Source organism: Octopus bimaculoides, chromosome 7 (assembly GCF_046866305.1).
Source record: "Octopus bimaculoides isolate indiv1 chromosome 7, ASM4686630v1, whole genome shotgun sequence".
NCBI classification, from domain to species: Eukaryota; Metazoa; Mollusca; class Cephalopoda; order Octopoda; family Octopodidae; genus Octopus; species Octopus bimaculoides.
This window is the reverse complement of record NC_142934.1, coordinates 19106223-19123894: the sequence shown is the minus strand read 5'-3', so window position 1 is coordinate 19123894 and position 17672 is coordinate 19106223. Positions and strand designations below refer to the sequence as shown.

Sequence of the window (17672 nt, the reverse complement as noted above, 5' to 3'; positions counted from 1 at the left end):
TAAAGGTGAAGAACCACGATGATAGAGCAGATAGTAAAGGGAGAGAGAAAGAGAGGTTTATAGATAGCTATGTGATGGTTAGAGAAAAAGAAACGGCATGTTCTGAGGTGACAGAGAACAAAGTGAGATACAGTTTGGTGGAAATAAGAGAGCAATGAATATCAAGAATTAGTGATAATGTGGAGAGAATGGTAAATAGTGATGAATAGGAGTGATGGTACGAAAGTGGATATTGACAATGAGCAATAGGTCAGACAGTAATGGAGGAAAGAGATGTGTGTAATGTTAAAAACAAATGTCATACATTAACATCTCTTATTACAATGGGGGCATGATGGAAGAGGGATACGGTGATAATAGAGTGGTACTTTGATAAGAGAGGCGTGGTGATATATGAAAGCTTATTATGAACGTAATGATCAGGAGAGATTCAAATGTAGATATAAACCTCACTTACCATTTCCAGTGGATTTTACAAGTGAAGTGCTACTTTTGAGTCTTTGTTAGGAGTGATCCAATGCTCCAAAATGCTAAGCATCCCTCTGAGGACCATATTATACATTTGAGATTAATTCCTCAATGCATTCTACTTCTGTAGGGTCTGTTGGCTAAATAGAGTTCTGAGCCACTAACACTATTAATGCTCAACTACTTATATGTATGTACATATAGGAATTATATCATCCATGGTAGATCTAATGCATTTGTTTGTACATCATTGCTCTTGTTTCTTTGTGTTGGTCTAATATGGTAACTATAAGTACATTAAGTACGTTTCTGTGGCATATTGCGTGCTTTATTGTGTCTTATATATGTGCTGTGGATATTATATGTAATTCCTTGTACACCTGTCTTTCATGTACACAAGTTAATATTGCAGGACGAGGCAGTTGTCGTATGGTCTGTTGTGAGTCAACTTTTGTTCCGTGTTTGGTCATAGTTTCTTTTTCTCCGTCGATTAGCGTTCCAAACATAATCGCTCCAACCTTCTGTTCCCTGGCTTAAATACTTTTTGGATTCATTTCATTTTTTTTCTCCTTAGACAATAGAAAATAGTTTAAGTAGGTTTTTTCGCGCTATGTAGCGTGCAAAGTAAAGAGTTACGTCCCTTAATTTTATACAAATTATTTCCCTTATGTAGTTTTGTTAACTTACAAAATCTATTCATTCTTTAAAAGTATTTCTACATCCACTTGTCTAGACTACTACGTATTCTGTAGTAGTAGTAAGATTATAGGCCCTTTAGCTGAGTCATTGGTAATTTACCAGCTATTATTTGTGGTAGACATAAACCATTGTCTGGTTTAATACACAACCTGTCTCTTGGTTGCCTCAGTTTCAAGCATTTAGGCCATATTTCTAGTCAGAGGATAACTTCCTGTCTCTTCCCTTTCCTACTAGTTTCAAAAGGCTTGGAAATAGTCAAAGATACTCTAATTCTTTCCTTGGCAAAGCAATTAAGAAAATAGATGTCCTGATGTGATTATTCAGTAGCTTATTTGCAATATGCCGTAGATCTATCCATGTAGAATGGCGAGGTTTACTACGGTAGGGTTTGAACCTGAAACTTAATGCTCCCAAATAGTTTGTATTTTCTAAACTGGTGTTGTTCCACCACTGGACCATTCTCTTTTGCTGGATCAGTTTTGTTCTTGACCACCATGTTAGTAATAAAAGATAAAGATCTGGAATGTGTACCATACAGGACTGTAGATAATGATTTTCTAAAGGTTGCAATATGAATGGTAGGCAGTGTCATGGATGTGTGGTTAAGAAGTTTGTTTTGACATCACATTGTTTTGGGTTCAGTCCCACTGTATACTTTGGGCTAGAGCCTTCTACTATAACTCTAGCCCAACTAATGCCTTGTGGGTGGACAGAAACTGTACAAAGCCCGTCATATATACATATATCACTGGGTGCATGGCTCAGCAGTTTGAGCGTGAGGTAGTAAGTTTGATTCCTGGACTGAGTTGTGTTCTTGAGCAAGACACTTTATTTTACGTTTGCCCCAGTTCGCTCAGCTGTAGAAATGAATTGCAATGTCACTGGTGCCAAGCTGTATTGGTGTTTGCCTTTCCCTTGGATAACACTGGTGGCATGGAGAGGGGAGGATGGTATGCATGGGTGACTGCTGGTCTTCCATAAACAACTTTGCCCAGACTTGTGCCTTAGAGGGTAACTTTCTAGGTGCAATCCCATGGTCATTCATGACTGAAGGGGGTCTTTACCTTATTGACCTGCTCTATTACCTACCTAACTGCAGTATTTTGTTGCATTAATTGCGGATTTTATGAGATTTTCTCTACTAGTCGTCTTTCTCCCTTCCTGGTACCATTTCACTCAATATACATTCTTCATTCTTAATATTGTCCCTCTCCACTTACATTTTGCATTGATCTCCCTACTGTGCCTCAAAATTATCTATTCTTCTCCACTATCATTCATCTCTCACTACTTCTATGTTCTGTACTTACTTCTCCCTCACATTATTGCAACCTCCTCTCACACACAGCATCTCCCTTTCTCTCATCCTTCCTCTGTTTACTGTATTAGTATTTCTATTCTGTTACTCTTCAACTCTTTCTGTACTGTCAGTTATCACCAACTCTCCCTTACTACTTTTCATCTCATATGGATCATCAATCACTCCTTCACACTTGTCCCCCCATTCATTACATTCACTCCTCAGCCCTACCATTCTCTAGTCATCAACTGCTCTTCTCTGTCTATCATCTAATGTGTAATTTTCATCTCACAACCATTGTTTCTTTATTCATTATTTTCACCCACTCACTTATTCCCCATCTCTAACCATCCCTCACTCTTCCCATACACTCTAGCAACCTCTACCTACCCACATTCTCTGTTCTTCTGTTCCCACTCACTTCTCCTTAGCTCATAATTTGAGGATCCACCTTGACACTTTATCATCCCTATTTTCATCTCTCCAGCTCCACCCCAGTTACTCCTACCCACTCATTCATAATGTGAGTAGCCATATAGCTTCTCTACAGTAAGTAAACTGTTCTGCAATGGCCTCTTCATTCATATTTCAGCTACTCATCTCATAGGATAAAGCCACCTCACTTTCTTTTATCACTCCGCTGAGAGAAAAAGGATGTTAGTCTTGCAAGCTGCAAAGCAACCTCACTAGTGCTGGTTCCATAATATAAGTATCCAGTATATTCTGTTAAGTTCTTGGCATTAAGAAGGGTATCCACTTGTAAAAACCATGCCAAAGTAGACATTGCAGATCTCAGACCTATCAAATTTTCCAGCTCATCCCAGCAGAGAAGGTGGACATTAAGTGATGATGAGGATTACAATATATATATATATATGATACTTTTCCTGATATATTTATGCACCATGCTGTTAAAGAGAAGAAATTATTGAAATTAGTCATTACTCATACACTATAATACCTTTCTACACATTGTTTACTAAAGTTTTATACACGGTTTCTATAACATGATTTGCTTTTTGAAAGCAATCCTTCCGAGACCAACTCTGGTTCTTTGATAGTAAACCCACTTCAAAGTATTAGTATTCAATTTAAAACCTTCCCTCTAATTTTATGTAAGAACCAGCTTAATAAAGGAAAAGTTACTTACACTCAAGAACAACCCCAACAGAATGCTATCTGACTGGCAAAGATACTCTCACTAACACATCATAACGTTGGCTCACTGATGTACTATTTTCACTCTCTGCTCTTTCAACCATTACTGTAACAAATTTTATTCATCTGAAGTATCTAGCTGCATCTCTACCTGATATAGCCAACTGTCCTCTTTTTTCACCCCTACTATAGCTTATCCTACAGATCCTGCAGTAAATATTTCACTCAATTGTTCCTCTCTACAACTGCCATTTCTAGAACTCTTTGCCTGTGCATGTTTTATATTTTTCATGCTAACACTGACCAGATATTTGAAATGATTATCTGGTATATCAATGCATGGTAAGGTCTGCAAAGTTCGTGGGCATTGTCCTTCTTTTTCACTATCTTACTAAAAAAAAATGGAGTATTGGTTAGTAAGGCCCAAATCAGCTCTAACCAAGTTGACTTATGATCAAAGATGTTTCAACAACGATCATTTGATTTTGTCTATTTTTTTTTTCATCCATAACTAGTAAGTTTCTTCCTTTCCTTTAGGATGTGATTAGAGTGAGATTTGCTTTGATTTAGCAAATCAAACAACTGTATAGAGGCTGTCATTCAGTACCATCTTAATGCATGGGCAGTTGCCCGAAAGCCCCACACATCCAGGGGCCAGCGTTAATATATGTATGCTGTGATTTACTGTTAATAAATATATGCTATGAGCCCTAGTACATTGCTTTATCCAAGGTCTAATGTTAGAAATAAGATGGCCATGCCACTATTAGCTAATGGAAAAGTGTCTGTTGCTGTTAGCTAATGGAGAAGTGCTGTTTATGTTGGCATTAAATAACTTACGAATGTTTTGCTGACTTGTAAATGCTGAGATCAATTCCTTTGAAGTTGGTGGAGAGGTGGTGTCAGTAGTGAAGGGCTAGTATTGTGATGCCAGCACCAAATCAGATGAGAATGGGTTTTTTTTTTTTATATTGGCATCTTACCCACACACATACTCACAAAAAAAAAGATAAGAAAAAAGCCATTGTCTGCATTTGGCAATTTTCCTACCTGTATGAGTGCACAAGGTGTTAAACAGAATTGAATGAATATCACGTAAAGAACAAATCAAATTGCTTATATGAAAATATTTGAGTGTTTCCACAAGGTATATAAACAGCCTCCATGGTTGCTCAAGCAGCTTGAAACAGCAGTCTTACAAATGAAAGACATACATCCAGGATATTTTTTGCTTGAAACAAAGATGTGACTAACAGGCTAAAGGCTTTGGTTTGTAGGACTGTTCACTAGGGTGACCTATGGTTAAACAACAACCATAAGAAGGTACTGTCTACGAAAGCACATTCATTAAATCTGCTGGAAATAGCATTCAAATCTCCCTCAAATCAAAATCATACTCTACTGGCTTAAAAAGTCTATGACACATTGAACAACAAAGCTAGATTCACTTTCTAAAATAAAGAGGAAATGGTCATGGCTGGAATTCCTTGGATCATAAGTTTGCTCAATTAGCAACACCAGACTAGTGTCACCAGCACACAGGTCAACAAAGTAAGTTCTACATAGTCACTCAAACTGTTAGAAATAGTAGCTAAATCTCGTCTACAGTCTTGAAAAAGAGGGAAGACATATTTGGTAAGTCCTAGATATACTATGCCAGAAAGCAAAAGACTGACCTACTGCAAATAGCAGCTGAATCACCTTTATGTCATCTCCGCAGTCTTAAAAAATAGGAAGAACACATTTGGTGAGGCAATCCTCAATACACTATGCCAGAAAACAAAAGATAGAATAACTCAGCTGATCATGGAGCTGCTCAGTCTAGACTGACCCGGGGTTAAATAACAAAGACTGACCTACTGCAAAAAGCAGCTGAATCGCCTTTATGTCATCTCCACAGTCTTGAAAAATAGGCAGGACACATTTGGTGAAGCAATCCTCAATACACTATGTCAGAAAACAAAAGATAGAATAACGCAGCTGATCATGGAGCTGCTCAGTCTAGACTGACCTGGGGTTAAATAACAACACTGCACTAAATATAACACATTGAATCATGCAGAGATATATCATATTGAAAAAGAAAAAGGAGACAAATTTTCATTATAGATTTGCCAAAAAGGGCCTAACCTTACGGATAAAACAACAATGCACAACAGTATGGTTTGTCAGAAGGCTGAAGCGGCACTAAGTGTTACTCATTTTCACTTATGGTGACTGGAGTAACGTAAACTGTAATAAATTAATTAGTCAAGGACACAATGCACCAGATGGTTCTAAAATTGAACCTGTGTGTGCCTAACACCCTAATCCCTTGGGAATATATATTATATATACACACATATACAGGATGCAATGGGTAAATTGTCGCCATTTTATATTTTTAATTTTGCACATGTGCATTGTTTTTTTAATTTTGTTGACAACGCAGTATAGTAGGGTCAGTTGGGCACTGCATGTGAGAAAAACAGTACCATGATGCAATTCACTCTACCTGAAATTTGGAAACGACATGCTGCACTGCTTGGCATTCTCACCAGAAGCTCCAATACAAACAGATGGTAAACAGACAGAGCAACCTTTGGCTTGCCATGTTCCCAAAACATGTACTGAGAGGGATAAAAATCAAATATCATGATGTTTGGAGTGATCACCAGTGATGGCGATTTTATGTCTCCATTCATCTTCCCACACAGCCTCAGACTTAACACAGAAGTCTACATAAAGTGCCTGGAGGAGGTAGTGCTGCCCTGGGTCAAGAGGGTGGCTACTGGAAGACCTTGCGGCTGGCAACAGGACTGTGTACCATGCTACACAAGCAGGAAAACCCAGTCATGGTTGTCAGACAATTTCTGTGACCACATCACCCCTAACATCTGGCCATCTAACTCCCCAGACTGCACCCCCCCCCCCACTTGATTATTATGTGTGGGACGCAGTTGAGCGAGACCAACAAAACTCCTTGTAGCATGAAAAAAGGAAATGAAGGTAAGGATTATGGCAGCAGTCACCAATTTTAACAAGGCGTCCATCCAGAAGAGTTGCAAGAGATTCCGAAGTCGTCTCAAGGCTGTGGTTGAAACACTAAAGAGTAAATTTATTCAATAAAAATTGAATAAATTTACTCTTTAGTGTTTCAAGATATTTTTATGTCATTTTGGTAAATATATTTGTTAAAATGAGATGTCAGTGTTATTTTCATTTTTGTGCAATTTAGACAATATATTTACTGCACCCAGTATATATAGGCGCATGAGTGGCTGTGTGGCAAGTAGCTTGCTTACCAACCACATAATTCCGGGTTCAGTCCCACTGCGTGGCACCTTGGGCAAGTGTCTTCTACTATAGCCTCGGGCCGACCAAAGCCTTGTGAGTAGATTTGGTAGACTGAAACTGAAAGAAGCCCGTCGTATATATGTATACATATATATATGTATGTGTGTATATGTTGTGTATCTGTGTTTGTCCACCCAGCATCGCTTGACAACCGATGCTGGTGTGTTTAGGTCCCCGTAACTTAGCGGTTCAGCAAAAGAGATCGATAGAATAAGTACTAGGCTTACAAAGAATAAGTCCTGGGGTCGATTTGATTCGACTAAAGGCGGTGCTCCAGCATGGCCACAGTCAAATGACTGAAACAAGTAAGAGAGTAAAAGAGAGTAAAGAGTATACACTTATTTTTAAAGCTGCAAAATTATCACAGAACTGTTACTCAGAGTTTCACATTCCCGTTCGTCAGACAGTTGTAATAAATGTGTACGTGTGTCTTAGTTGCGAAAAAAGAAAAAGCTGTTCTGACCGCAGCTGGAGCGGAATTGATAAGATAGCAATCAAACTGAACTAACAGACCCTGAGGCAAGAAAAGAGAAAGACAGAGTGTGTGTGTGGGGGATGTTTTTGAGGTCACTCGATCTGTTAGAAATAGCAGCCAAATCTCCCTCATATCACATTTTACTCATTTGTTTAAAAAAAGAAATATATATTGGGCTAAGTTGTGCTAGATATACAACAACAAAAAAATAGTGATGGTCTGATTCTGGATCGTAGATCTGCCCGGTTGAGGCTGGTACTACTAAAGCAGCGCGGACCCGTCCGCGCTAGCTAGTCTTGAGTGGTCGATCCTAACCCTAACCCTATCCCTAACCCTAACCCTGTCCCTAACCCTAACCCTATCCCTAACCCGCGTGTGCAAATGAATACGTGTTTAGGGTTAGGGTTAGGGTTAGGATCGACCACTCACGACTAGCTAGTGCGGACGCGCGACTGCGCGTTCGGGTCCGCTCTGCTTTAGTAGTACCGTTGAGGCTGACCTGGAATTTAATAACAACTACTGACAGTACAATATTTCAGATTTCAAGCGGGGGCGAGCCGGCAGAATCGTTAGCGCGTTGGAGAAAATGCTTAGCGGCATTTCTTCCGGCTCTTTGCATTCTCAGTTCAGACTCGCCCGTGGTCGACCTTGCCCTTCAAAATATAGTACCAGTCAAGAACTGAGGTCGATTACATTGACCGATACCCTCTCCTAAAATTGCTGGCTTTGTGCCAAAACTTGAAAGCAATAATTCCTCTTTCACTTTCCTATTAAAACTACAATAGTACATCAGTCGGAGTAAACGGAAAGTTACTTTCTCTTTATACCGTCTCCTCCCACTCCTCTCCTTTATCATGTTATCTTTCTTACCGCAGCGGTTCCCCCGCCCCACCTTTCCCTACCGCTTCACTTACCGGTACATTACTTCTCAGCATTACTCTCTCTCTCTCTCTCTCCCTCGTCTCTTTCTATATTTCTCTTTTCTCTCTGCCTTCTCTTCACCTTATCCGAGCATTTCTCTGACCTCTCTTTTACTCTGTCTGTTTCTCTTCCTTTCACTCGCATTCCCCCAACTTGGCACTTTCTTCTCTCTGTGTGTCTTTCTTTCTCTCCTTCTCCCTCCCTTTATTCGTGCCAATCCCCTCTTTTTACTTACCGGCCTGTTACCTCTCATCTCCACCAATCTACTTCTACTCTCTCCCGCTCTTTCGCTCTGTCTGTTTCTCTCAGTCTCTCACCCCCACCTCATTTGCTGGCCTGTTACCTCACACCACCAATCTGCTTCTCTCGCCTTTCTCTCCCTGTTGTACTGGATGGCTCTTTCTCATCCATCATTCATCATTACACTATCTCAGACGGACGTTCCAGCTCTTCCTTCACCTCACAGTACCGGCTCATTGTAATCAACCTCTAGAAGCCATGAACGAACAGCTCAGCCGGACACTCCGTAGCTAACGAACAACTAATACCTTTCTAATTATCAGCTCTATTTCTCCCTCCATGCCACCCAACTGTCCTGTGTCCCAGGTTCGCATCGCCGTCTGACCATGATTTACGAAATGTCTTTTGCCAAAATCGGCGGCATTTTCAAGAACTACAGTTGCTACATCGTGCTGGCAGCTTATGTCCTCTTCGATGTCCACTATTTTATTCGGACAGTGCTGGTCGTTACTGGAAATGTCCTTCTTACCAAGCTGATAGGCAGGAGAGACGTGATGGAGGAAGATGGTTACAAAGGTATGTTTCGTATCAAGAAAAAAAAAAGTAAACCTTGTTTTTTGTTCTTATAACCCCTGCGCTTGTTAGTGTCTATCATTGATTAGTGCTTTTTTTTCTTACTAATCTCATCATACGGTTCCTCGATTTGCTAGAAACAGCAGCCAAATACCCCCTACCGTCTTAAATAATGACGGACACATTTGACAATAAGCAATATACACACACAAATAGAAAGAAAGAAAGAGAATAGGGTTATACCTACAAGGAAGTAACAGCTACAATGTTTTTGATCGTTGGTCTGCTCGATCAGGATTGATTTGGGGTTTAAAGTAATCACCACAATTTTTTAAATATTGTTATTATTTGAGCTTAAATCATCGTCTGTACCATAGCATAAAGGGTCATCTCGACTCTACAATAGCGTAAAGTTAAAGCTTTCGGCATGTTTTCCAGTTCTGGTTAGAATCATTCCTCTCCTGCTACTGTAATTACCCTTAGGAAAGGACACGAATTTAATGCTGCCTTATTTACCCATCTTAGACTTCTGTAGTCTTGAAAGTATTTTGTTTTATTTTTACAACTGATTCGGTCAAACATCACCGAGAAATTATATCATCTTTCTTCCGCCAGAAAACGATGGGATCGATAAAAACAAAATATAGAAGGTATGAAGTGCACTGGAACTTGCTATGTCTTATTTATAACGCTAGCTTATGTAATAAAATAATAATAACTCATTATAGAGAAGCAATGAAACTGTAACCTCTAAAAACTACTACGAATTATTTCGGTCTAAATAGAGCCTGCTAGAGACCTCCAAGTAACAAAAAAGTGTTATGGGGGTTGCACCCTAAACCCTCGATCATTTGTTACTCGTGTTATCCTAGTGTTGATGTAAGTGTCGCAGTTCATCATTTGCAGCATGTCTTAGTTCTCATCCTGTCTCCCTCTCGCTAAGCGCACTCAGTATATCTCGTAACATTGCGCTAAAAACGTCAAGCAGGTAGCAAAAAGGAATTAAAAGGAAAACATTTGGGGCTTTTTATATATGTATATGTATGTAGGACATATATATATATATATATATATATATATATATATGTATGTATGTATGTATGTATGTATGTATATAAACAAACTGTGTAGAAATGTATGTGTATGAATGTACGTATTTTCTCAAGTATTCATGTTTTTTTCGTTCGTTCCTTTATCTCTCACGCTTGCCTTGGACGACCCCCTTTCATATATATATATATATATATATATATATATATATATATATATATATATATATATATATATATATATACATATACGTACATACATATGTATATAAGGCTATATCTGGCAAAGCGATCAATATATCGCTTTATCATTTACTTCAAAGCAACTTTGCATTGTTTTCTATTTATTTGATAACATCTGTTCTTCCTTCCTTCCCTCCTTCTCGCTCTCATTTATTAACCCCATACCCGACATCTTTCTGTCGTTTGTTATCTCGCAGACAACTCATATACCTGTTTATTTCCACTGTATATGTATACACATGTTTCTGAACTTCAAATCGGGCTGTTTTTCATTGAATCTAAGCAGAATGCTTATTACATCTACATTACCTCAGAGGAACAAATGAGTCTCAACTCAGTGGCTTGATCTGGTAGAAATAGCACCCAAATTTTGCTCTCTGTCTTAGAAAGTAGGGTCAGTGGCTAAAAAGTAAGACACATTGGTTAATGTTGTCCTGAATATATAAAAAGACGAAGCTGGAACATAATTCTGCTCACAGTTCTGCTCAATCAAAGATGATCTAGCTAAACAAGAATATTATCTTATTGTCAGATATAGACACAAGATCGGTGTAAGGTTGTTCAGCCTCAGAATAGATTCTACTTGTCAGTTCACCTAGCTATCAGGAATAGATACTAGATTATTTGATGAATAGGTACAAGATCAATATATTCTGTTTCAGACCAGACACTAAATTAGCTAAAAGGGAAGCTGTCATATCAATCTAGGGAATGTAGATTTTCAGACAAGAGTCTACCAGTAATAGCTGTTTGGAATAAATACCAGATCAATATGGAGAACATTCGGCCTCAAACCACAGCCTACCAATAATTTGATTCCTATTACTGTCAGTAATGAGGACCAAATCAATTTGAGAAATAATGATAATGATCTTATTGTATACAATGCTCAGGTGTACTAAAGAGAACAGGTCACTGGTGAGTTCAAAGACTAAAGTACTGTTAGTAATAAGGTGCCAAATCAATATGGGGAATGCACGTTCTCAGATCAGCTTTCTGGAAAGGTAAGAAGGAAATGTTTTTGTTGGGTTTCCTTGAAATTTCTTTTTTAACCAAAAATCTTTATGGAATAGTCAAAAAGTGAAGCACAATGTCTATTCAGTTTCTAGATAAATCTCTCATTTGTGAATTCAACGTGAAACTGCAAAGTCACACCCACACACACATACACACACGTATGTAATGTTCACTTCTCATATTTATAATCTAACCATAACACAAATGTAATCATTATGGTCATTTGAAATTTCAGCTTCCAATCATGTTAAATCACTGCTTGGTAAATCTCAGTCAATGCCTTACAAGGGAAGTTTTAAACCATTCAAGAAAAGGTACAGTTTATCAGATGAGCTTTTACACAGTTTCTGTCTACCCATTTGTGTGTGAGTTTGTATATGTATGTGTAGTTACATTAATATTTACTATAACTTCCGTTACCATTACCACTGCTAGCATTTATGCCACTCTCTTTGATTTCTTGTTTTCCTTCACTCAGCTATCTGCCTCACTACAGACATGGATTTCCAGTGGCATATGAACAATGCACGCTACCTTCGTGAGTGTGACTGGGCACGCTTTTCGTTCTGGATCCGTAACAGTGGCTTGAAGACAAGAGGTCGAATGTTAGTGAAGGCTTCAACCATCCGATACAGGCGCTCCATCCAGTTGTTTGATATTTACACAATTAAGACAAAGGTAAAAGATGTTGTTGTTCAACCTTTGGTTACCCTTGATCCAACAGACCTATAATTGCTACTAATAGAGGCACAAGTCCTGAAATTTCAGAAAGGGATAAGTCGATCTATAGTCAAAGGCATTCTATATATATATATATGTGTGATATATATATTTATATATTTGACAGGCTTTTTTCAGTCTCTCTCTACCAAATCCAGTCAAGGGCTACAAGAAAGGGCAATTGCCTGAAGAGCCTTAACTGGGACTGAACATCTTACAATTACAAAACAATGTCTATGCATATGTGTAAGATCATCATTATCTTCTTCATTTAATATCTGTTTTCTATGTTGACATGGGTTGGATAGTTTGAAAAAATCTTACAAACTGCAGAGCTACATCAGGCTCCAGTGTTAGTTTTGGCATGGTTTCAATGGTTGGACACCCTTCCTAATGCCAACCACTACACAGTGTGTACTGGATGCTTTTTTCATAACATCAGCAGTAGTGAAGTCATGAAATTACTTGTAAGACAAAGAAAAGAAAGAAAAAGCCCTCTTTATTGAGTGGGAGTGGAGGCGCAATGGCCCAGTGGTTAGGGCAGCGGACTCACGGTCATAGGATCGTGGTTTCGATTCCCAGACTGGGCGTTGTGAGTGTTTATTGAGCGAAAACACCTAAAGTTCCATGAGGCTCCAGTAGGGGATGGTGGCTAACCCTGCTGTACTCTTTCACCACAACTTTCTCTCACTCTTACTTCCTGTTTCTGTTGTACCTGTAATTCGAAGGGTCAGCCTTGTCACGCTGAATATCCCCGAGAATTACATTAAGGGTACACGTGTCTGTGGAGTGCTCAGCCACTTGCACTTTAATTTCACGAGCAGGCTGTTCCGTTGATCGGATCAACTGGAACCCTCGTCATCGTAAGCGACGGAGTGCCAACAACAACAAAAAAATTGAGTGGGAGTATATTTGAGAGAAGAAGAGGTGTTGAAAGATAAAGGAACAAGTACAGGTGTCTTGCTACAGATGAGATATATGGTTACTCCATGTAAAAGGAACATAAAGTTAATGGGGACAGGGTGCCAGAGCATACTTTCAAGGTACAAGAAGGTAAATATAAGGGAGAATATAGGCAATGAATTTGTGGGGAAAGAAAAGTAGGTAATTTGATAACAGTGTGAGCAGAGAATGGTAGATGGTTAGAGATGGATGTAGCTGACATTCTGTTGGTTACGATAATAAGGGTTCCAGTTGATCTGATCAACGGAACAACCTGCTTGTGAAATTAAAGTGCAAGTGGCTGAGCACTCCAGACACATGTACCCTTAATGTAGTTCTTAGGGAGATTTAGCATAACACTGAATGTGGCATGGCTGTCCCTTTGAAATACAGGTACTTCTCGATTTTTGCCAGCTGAGTGGACTGGAGCAACGTGAAATAAAGTGTCTTGCTCAAAGACACAATGCGTCGCTGGGAATTGAACTCATGACCTAATGATTTCAAGCCAAATATCATAACCACTAAGTCATTTGCCTTCACACAGATGTATGTAGTGAGTGATGAACAAACACAGACACTCCCTTTCTCTCATATCTTTTGCTTTTTCTTATAGATTCTCACCTGGGACAGTAAAGCTATATATTTGCAACACGTATTTGAACGACAAAAAGATAAGTTCATCTGTGCTGTTGTTTATATAAACCTGGCTTTGTTGGGAGTCACGCCACAAGACCTTATTTATGAAATTGAAGGAAGAAATATAGTCGCACCCAATGTGAGTCCAGAGCTACAAAAATGGATTGAGAGTAACCAACTGTCAAGTGAAAAGCTACGGAAGACTAATTAATTAATTACCTAATTAATTAACCAATTAAGTTTCCCTGTGAGGTCTTAGAAACTTTTGACCACCTCTCTACTATTTATTTTTTTGGTTTTGTTTTTTAAATGTTTAATGTTTTTGTTGTTGTTGACCAACATTTGTTATTAACTCATACATTAACATATCAAATATATTTTTTCTTATGGAAAAATCATCTTTTGGTTTGCTTTTTGAAGCAAATAATAATAATAATGATAATGATAATAATAATAATGGTGGTGGTGATAATGATGAGGATTTCTCCCACTGTCATAAATTTTTAAGAGAGAGATATAATTGACTGAGTCATTGTAGCATATGACTAGTAGTTGTTATTTGTCAACCCTAGCAGGATTTGAACCCATAATATAGATGGACAGAACCAAATATGAAAGACTACTGATCTGACATTTCATATCATTTCACCACTTCAATATTAATAATAATAAAAATGTTGATGATTATAATAGCAATGATGACTTTTGATTTGTTAGAAACGGTTTGTGTGAAGCAGAAAGAAATATAGAGTAAGCTAAATAATGGTAGTTTCTCTTCAGTTGACTGAACAGAAGATAAGTAAAGCTCTATGTTTCATTTTCTCTGCTCTATTAACTGTAATGAAAATGATAATTAGGTTAACAATTTAGAATACTAATATATTAGATATTATTGAGTAAAATGGTTTAACCTTTGTTACTATGTTTCTGTAGAAATACACTGTCTTTGTTTCAATTAATATGGTAAAATAACTGTCATTATTAAACTGGTGTTTAGAACTTAAATGATTGTGAAAATTTGATGGAAGATTTTAATTTAGGTCGATTTAAAACAATAAGTTTGTATCATAGAACTACGGTTGGTGTCAAAAGATTTTAGGTTTGTAATTTGAGATTGTTTGCTGGAAATGTTTTCCAGAGGTTACTGCATTGTCTTAGGACAGTAGTTAGAATATATTTTTTAAAGTTATTTTACAAAGTAGAATTATTCCAACTTCATTCTCTATTCCTGAATTATATCATTTAGATTTTACAAAGTCAAAGATTTCATGTTGAAATCATTGGTTTGTTCTTGATATCATGCACATAAAATAAAATACATGATGATGATGATGATGACAACAATGACAATGACGATTCCTCCCTTTGTCATAAGGTCACAAATTTTTAAGAGTGAGATATAACTGATTGAGTCATTGTAGCATATGATTGGTATTTGTTTTTGTTGATTCCGGCAGGATTTGAACTCGTAATGTAGATGGACAGAACCAGATACCGAAAGGCAATTGATCTAACATTTCATATCACCATTTCACCACTTTAATATTGATAGTAATAAGAATGTGGATGATTATGATAGCAATGATGACTTTTGATTTGTTGTAAATGGTTTATGTAAACCATGAAAGAAATATAGAATAAGCAAAATAATGGTAGTCTTTTATAAAGTCAAAGATTTCATGCTGAAATCATTGGTTTATCCCTGATATCATGCAATTAAAATAAAATACATGTTTTGAAAAACAAGGGTTAGTGACAGGAAGAGCATCAGGCTATAAAACAATACCTCAGTAAAATACCTGTATAATAAATGGTATGGAAAAATGGGCGTAAAAAGAAATGAAACAAAATACAACATACAGAAGAATTCTTCCTAATATATTTTTTTCACTTTGTATAAAAGTTTTCTACTATTGGTTTATGGTGGTCAAACTTAAGTTCAAGGTTAGTGATGTTGGTAACATTGACTGGACAGAGATTTTCCTATCATTAAAAAAAAAAAAAAATTGGTAATCTCATTCTACTCTTTCTCCTGTTTTGTCAGTCTCAGTTACATCAATGCATGAGACCTATTTGGTTTTAGACCTTAAGTCACTGGTTCAGAAGTTAAAATCCAGTGACTTAAGGCAGACCACACAAATCAGAAAGCTTGCTATGAAAAGTTGGCTGCATTCTGTTTTGTGATCAAACTTACATATCTTGATATCATGTCGGTATAAAAGGCTTAGGTCAGTGATTCAAAACAAAGCTCAGTGACCTCTTTTCCCTGAGGAGATTTGTTATGAGGTGTCGAATTCATCTTCTCTTGTGATTAAATCTCTTTTGCTGGTCTCATGCTAGATGTAACGTTTGACTGAATCACATTTGCTTTTGATTTTAAACCTTAGTTTACTTTATCAGTTTTTTTGGCCTGCAACTCAGTGATAGGTTGTAACCATTTTAAGCCATCCTTGTTGGAGTTTGTGTACATACTTACTGATCTAAAACTTTATGTTGATCAGTATACAAAACTTCATGATTTTTTTTTTTTTTTTTTATACCTGAGTTGTCAGTGACTTAGTGTAGGTTACACATGTAATTATAAATGTATTTGTGTATGAATACGTATCTATGAACTAATTCGATAAACAAATATAAAACAGGAAAAAACAATTGTGTGAACGTGTGTATAGATACAGGAAAAACAGGCAAAAACAATTGTGTGAATGTGTGTATAGATAACTATGGGTATACATGTGAATTCTTACCTAATTAATCTGAAATGGTTCTGATACACAGTTGCAACTCATAATATCTTTGGGAATGATAAATATTACAACACATCACTCCCCTTCCTCTAAAAGTTTGGTTTAACCCATTTAGTTACATATTGCACTGGTCTATTCCCAAATGCTATGGAGGTTCAAATCAACTGGGGTTGATATAATAAGTACTAGTAATATAATAATTGTATCCAGCTAATTATAAGGGTGGTTGTCATAAACCTGAAAAAGAACTCTGTTTAATGTGAAGATCTGTTTGCCCAAAATGGTTTAACCTAGTGTCCTTTGAGTGTTTATCACTTACAGACTTAATCGGCTTCCTCTTAATTTATAAAGCTCCCTCGTTTATTGTACATCAATGGTTTCTGTGTTTTGCTTTAGTTTTGCTTGTAAAATGTTTATATGTACATTTTGTTAATTAAGTAAATTTTTCATTTTATCTAGTTTCAGCTCATGAGCTGTGGGCCATGCTATATATATATTACTTTATTTATGTATAGCTGTGGGCCATGCTATATATATATATATATATATATATATATATATATATTACTTTATGTAAAAATATGTATACATTATATATATATATTTTGTTTGCATTTTATGTATTTTTATTTAAAATTATCATTTCAAGGTTGAAGGATTTGATAAAGACTGCTGGAAGCGAGGTTTGATACATTACTCTACCTGCTACTGTGTCCCACTGTTTCTATGTAAAATCTCATAGGGATCAATTTTGATGTTTGTCTTAATAGGCAAGTTCTTGACAGACCAAATACATAATCTGGATGTGATCACAAATCAGGACCTTTTTCACAAACATTGGTAATGCCATTAGCAAGAGAAGGTTTCTCCATTTCTATTATTGAGAGACACCCTTTAAAGAAATTAACTCAGTCAACTATATTTTCTGCCCTACAGAATTCACTTCAAACCTTATTAAGTGGTAGCTGTTTTAATATTTACTGAATTTCAAAGAAGTATTTGAAGGATCACTGAAGAAATAGGGACATAAATCAATGTTATTTCACAGTTTGAAAGATATATGTAAGTAATTTTTGCTGTGTCTAGGGAGAATCATTATACCAATATTAATCACATACACACACTGGTTCAATTCTGCTTCTTTATTA

The 17672-nt window shown here is 37.0% G+C and overlaps 1 protein-coding gene across 4 annotated transcripts; it reads left to right on the top strand.

Moving 5' to 3' along the window:
* Positions 1-8356: 8356 nt before the first annotated feature.
* LOC106881372 (protein THEM6) lies at positions 8357-16892 on the top strand. Of its 4 annotated transcripts, none has more exons than XM_052969317.2 (4): positions 8743-9173; positions 11715-11793; positions 11958-12157; positions 13755-16892. In XM_052969317.2, the coding sequence occupies exons 1-4, from the start codon at positions 9162-9164 to the stop codon at positions 13986-13988; spliced, it is 525 nt and encodes a 174-aa protein (XP_052825277.1). In that variant the 5' UTR covers positions 8743-9161; the 3' UTR covers positions 13989-16892. The 4 variants fall into 4 exon arrangements, with proteins under 4 accessions (XP_014787220.1, XP_052825277.1, XP_014787221.1 ...); XM_014931735.3 differs by lacking the exon at positions 8743-9173 and adding an exon at positions 9415-9484; XM_089354906.1 differs by lacking the exon at positions 8743-9173 and adding an exon at positions 9420-9820.
* Positions 16893-17672: the final 780 nt, after the last annotated feature.